The sequence below is a fragment of the Terrapene carolina genome, unplaced genomic scaffold (genome assembly GCF_002925995.2).
Source record: "Terrapene carolina triunguis isolate 2854851 unplaced genomic scaffold, T_m_triunguis-2.0 Scaffold33097, whole genome shotgun sequence".
Lineage (NCBI taxonomy): Eukaryota > Metazoa > Chordata > Testudines > Emydidae > Terrapene > Terrapene triunguis.
In genome coordinates, this window is record NW_020697448.1 from 3,654 (window position 1) to 8,884 (window position 5,231).

The 5,231-nt window shown below is 66.9% G+C and overlaps 1 protein-coding gene across 1 annotated transcript in view; it reads left to right on the top strand.

Moving 5' to 3' along the window:
* LOC112122873 (semaphorin-3F-like) overlaps nt 1-939 on the top strand; it is a gene marked incomplete at its 5' end in the record, with an annotated part of 4,505 nt that extends 3,566 nt beyond the window's left edge. Inside the window, one exon of the mRNA XM_029914188.1 lies at nt 310-939. Within this exon, the coding sequence (XP_029770048.1) occupies nt 310-614 (305 nt within the window). The remainder of the gene's footprint in view (nt 1-309) is intronic.
* Nucleotides 940-5,231: the final 4,292 nt, after the last annotated feature.

Genomic DNA, 5,231 nt, shown 5'->3' on the forward strand with positions numbered 1-5,231 from the left:
TGGGGGGCTGGGAGCCAGAACACCTGGGTTCTCTCCCGGCTCGGGGAGGGGAGGGGAGTGGGGGGCTGGGGGCAGCCCGGACGCCTGGGTTCTCTCCCGGCTCGGGGAGGGGAGGTGGCCCTGTTGCTGCCCCCACTGACGTGTGCCCCCCCCCCCCCCCCGCGGCGCGGGCGGGGGGGGGGCGGGGCCGGGGGGGGGCCCCCGGGGCCCCGGGGGGGGCCCCCCCCCCCCCAGCTACAGCCCCCCATTGCCCTGGGGGGGGGCATGGAGGATCTGACACACCCCCCCGTGTCTCTCTCTGCCCCCCAGCTGCCCCGGGAGCGGGTCCTGCTGCAGACGCCCCAGGGGGCCCTGCTGGGCCCGGTGACGCCTGCGGACGAGGGCCGGTACCAGTGCGTGGGCACCGAGAACGGCTACACGCGCCCGCTGCGCCACCTGCTGCTGCGCGTCCTGCCCCACGGCCTGCTGGGGGGCTCCCCGCCCCCCGTCTGCCAGAGCCCCTGGGGCCGGCCCCGGAGCAGAGCCGAGTCGTCGGGAACCAGCCGGGGGGGCCCGTCTCTGCGACGCGACCGGAGCTCCCCCCCCCGGAACTGACTGGGGGCGCCGAGGCCTGAGGCCGGGGTGAGGGGCTCGGACCCCATGGGGGGGGGGGTTCGTTTCACATTCCAAGGGGGACCCCGGAGCGAACCCCCCCGGGGAGGGAGCCGAGGGGGGGCTCTGCCTGGTGCCTGCATTTCCTTTCCATGGACATCGGCCCTGTTGCTGACTGCAGGGGGGCCCGGACGCCTGGGTTCCCCCCGGTTTGATTTTTAGAGTCTATTTTTTCACGGCTGGGGGGTTTCTAACGTGGCTGGATTTGGGTTTTTTAAAAGTAATTTATTTTTTATTTCCTGTGACCCCGTCGATGCTGTGGACAAAACCGGCTGCCAAAGATTAAAGGGGCCAACGTTTGATTTTCTAAATGTGCCCCCAGTGCATGGCGAGGGGCTGGCTCATCAATCGGGGGGGGGGGGCCCCCCCGGCCCCGCCCCCCCCCCCCCTGGGCCGCCCCCCCCCCCCCCAGCCCGGCCCCCCCGGCCCCCCAGCCCTGCCCCCCCAGCTCTGCCGGTGCCCCTCACTCCCGACCCACAGCCCCTGCCCCCCAGCCCTGCCCCCCCAGCTCTGCCGGTGCCCCCACTCCCGACCTGTAGCCCCTGCTAGCCCAGCCCTGCCCCCACAGCCCTGCCGGTGCCCCTCACTCCCGACCTGTAGCCCCTGCTAGCCCGGCCCTGGGCTCCCCTCCCGCCCCGGGGGAGGTTGGGGGGTGGGAAGCTGTGGGGGAGATTTGCGGTGGGAGCTGGCAGCTGCTCCATCCCCTGGCGTCCGGCATGGCGGGGGTGGGGCCCCGGTTCTGCTCTGCGACACACACCGCCCCCCCCCCCGCCGGCGTCAGCTGCCGGCAACCTCCCCACCTGGGTTATTCAGGGCGCTGGGGCCGCTCTGGGTGGTGGACGGGGGGGGGAGGGGGGGGGGCAGGGGGCCCCCCCCCCCCCCCCCCCCCGCCAATTTTTCTCCCCAAGTTCCAGGACCCAGCGGGGGAGCCGGGGGGGGGGACAATTGTCACCATTGGATCACTAATTAGGCCTCGCTTGTAACGGGCGGGCGGGTGATTCGACCCCGTCGCTGGCCGATTCGAACGCAGCGTTTCGCTGGTTCGCGTTTCCTCGGGGGGGGGGGGAGCGTCTACCCGTCCTGTGTCAGCGAAGGGGGTTCCCAGCTCCCCAGGCCGGCAGGAGAATCCGTCCAGCCGCCCGGGGCGGCTGCGGGGCCGGGGCCAGGCCGTGATGGGGAGACCCCCGAGCCGGGAGCACTGGGGGATATGTGACAGCTGGGTTTGGCCCGGGTCATCGCCAGCAGCGGAGGTCAGTTCCCTTCCTCAAAAACCCCAGGGTGAGAACCAGAAACGAGCCAGCTGAGGGGGAGAGGTGCTGAGAGGCGAAGGGCGGCCTTGGACCCAGGCCGGGAAGGCCTGGGGAGGAGCCGGACTCTGGCAAATGAGGGGCAAATACAGAATTGGGCCAAAACCGAGCGTGAAGAGCAGCGAGCCGGAGCCTGGGGCCGTCGCAGCAGAAGCAGGAGCTGCTCCGCGACCCGTGGGGCCCCTGGGCGACCCAGCTGCTAAAGGGCCACTCAAGGACGACAAGGCCACTGCGGAGAAATGAATCGAATTCAGTCTTCACGGCTGAGGATGGGAGGGAGATTCCCAAACCTGAGCCCGTCTGTTTAGGGGACAGATCTGAGGAACTGTCCCGGATTGAGGTGTCGCTAGAGGAGGGTTTGGAACAAACTGATAAACTAACCAGCACTAAGTCCCCAGGCCCAGATGGGCTCAGCCGGGCCTTCGGCGGGAACTCAGACGTGCCGTTGTCGGCTGTAACCTCCTTGAAATCCGCTTCTGTCCCCGATGACGAGGACGGCTCCTGTGCCGCCGATGGTTATCAAGGGCTCCAGCGGTGCCCCCGGCAATTACAGGCCGGTGAGTCTGACTTCAGTCCCGGGCCAACGGCTCGCAAGTGTCGGCGAGAACAGAACGGCCAGACACGGAGCTCACCACGACTTGTGGGGAAGAGGCAACGTGGATTTTGTAAAGGGAAATTGTACCTCACCAATCTACTAGACTTCTCTGAGGGGATCCACCAGCACGTGGCCAAGGGGATCCAGTGGAGATCGTGGACTTAGATTGTCAGAAGGCCTTTGACACGGTCCCTCGAGCAAAGGAAGATGAATAAATGGTCAGTTCTCAGCATGGGGCGCGGGACCTCGTGGTGTCTCCCAGGGGGTCTGTGCTGGGCCCCGTCCTAGTCGACATATCGGTGAGGTGGCAAAATTTGCAGACGATACAAAAAAGGACCTCACGAAACTGGGTGACGGGGCAACGGACTGGCAGGCGAAATTCAACGCTAATAACCCCATCCCAACTCTGCAGATACAAGGATGGGCTCTGAATTAGCTGCTGCCACTCGAGAGAGACCTTGGAGTCAGAAAGTGCCTCTCTGTGACTCCCTGGTGCGACCCCAAAAATATCCCAGAACAGTCCCGCGGGGGGCGGAGGAAGTAAAGCAGGATGTGTCGTTTACTCCTCCTCCTCACACAAGAACCAGGGGTCACCCCATGAACTGAGCAGGCAGCAGGTGTGAGACAAGCCAAAGGACGACAGTAGCCTGGGGAACTCCCTGCCATAGGACGCTGTGAAGGCCTAGCAGGGCTCAGAAACGAACTAGAGACGTTCCTGAGGGTGGGCCGGGGCCACTGCTGGTGGAGGGAAGGGGATTAGTTGGGTGTCCCTCCCCCCCAGGGGCACCTTTTCCTTCCTCCTGTCTCCCTACCTGGACACCTGGGTTCCTTTTTCTTCCTCTCACTGTTCCCCCTCCCCCCACCGGTACTCGGATGCCTGTCTTCCCCCCCCACAGATACCCAGGCTGCCCTTTTCCTCCCCTGCCCAGACGCCTGGGTCCCTCCCCTTCCCCCCTGCAGCGAGAGAGGACGGGGTTATAGGACGGCCGGGGACAGGACCCCCCCAACCCAGAACTGGGCCCCATTTGGCCGTGTCCATTGTTAGTGGTCTCAGGACAGCACCCCGAGCATCCAGCTGAGAGCGGGGTGTGTGTGTGTGCGCGTGCGCGACACGGCCCCTTCCTCCGGGCACGACGGGGACCCGGCCAGACATGGAGAATGTCATGAGGGGCCGTGGCCTTCGCCCCAGACAGGGATCCCCGGCCACCTGCCTCCAGTCAAACAGGGGGAGCCCCTGGGTCTGATCTGGGGGGGCAGGTGGGACATTGGGATACACCCCACCATCCCCACTGTGTCCGCGCGGAAGGATGCAGCAGATGGGGAAACTGAGGCACGGCCAGATATCCTGGCGAAGAGCCAGAAAAGCACTCGGGGTTTGCCGTCTGGGGTCGTGGGGCCCTCGCCCGGCTCTGTGATCCCATAACCCAGGTGGGGGGATTTCCAGCACCGGCCCACGGCCCAGCTCAGAGACCGGCCAGCCCGGCCCGCAGAGCTCCAGATACCTCAGCCCCCCCCCCCCCCCCCCCCCGTCCCATGGACCCCACACTGCCCCGGCCCTTCTTAGCTTCCCCCCACCCCACGACCTGCCGCTGGGCGCACGGCTCCAACACCCAGCCCTCCCGCCCCGTGGTTACAGTCGGGGTGACGCCTCCCCCAGTGACCCGCCCCCGGCTTCCTGCCCTTCGCGGCCCCCACCATGGCTCCAACCCCCGCCCCACAATCAACATGCAAACGAGGCCCCGGCTCCCACTCATGGATGGAGGCAGGGGGCACCCCCTGCCCCACCCCCCTCCCAGGGAGAGAACCCAGGAGTCCAGGCTCCCAGCCCCCCTGCTCTAACCACTAGACCCCACTCCCCTCCCAGACCCGGGGAGAGAACCCAGGAGTCCAGGCTCCCAGCCCCCCCTGCTCTAACCACCAGCCCCCACTCCCCTCCCAGAGCCGGGGAGAGAACCCAGGAGTCCTGGCTCCCAGCCCCCCTGCTTTAACCACCAGCCCCATGGTGCCAGGCAGGATACCAGGGTCGATGGCCGCAAAACTCCATGATACTCCCCAGCTAGTTTGACAGGTTTTATTATTGACAGACCATGGGATGTGAAAGTGCCCCCCCGCCCCCCTGCCCTGCCCCCCCCAGCGCTGCCGGTGCCCCTCACTCCCGACCCGCAGCCCACGTCTCATTGCAGTCTGTGGTGCCCGGGGGGGGGGCTTTTTCTCCTTTTAACACCTCCCCATCCATGCCTCAGCTCTCTCTGGTCGCCCCCTGAGCCAGTGGGGTGGGGGGGGCCCAGCGACGAGTTGGGAGAGGCGGGGGGGGGCTGTGGTCGGAGGATACCCAGCCCCAGAGGTGGCTACTGGGGGGCGGCTGGGTCTGGGGATTGGTCCTTCATGCAGTTGGGCGGCTCATGCAGATGCCAGCACCTGCAGGGAGAAAAGGGGGGGAGAGACCGTGAGCACTGGGGGGGCCCTGTGGGATGAGGGGGGCCTGTTCTCAACTCTCTGGTGGCCAGCCCCTGTATGGGGGGCGGAGCTAAACCAGGGAGAGATGGGGCGTGGCTAGATGGGGGCGTGGCCAGTGTGGGGGTTGTTCTGTGTGGGGCGTCGCCAGTGGAGCTCCGCTGGGGGCGTGAGTAGACGGGGGTGTGGTCAGATGCAAGAGTGTGCTGGGGGCGTGGCCTGGG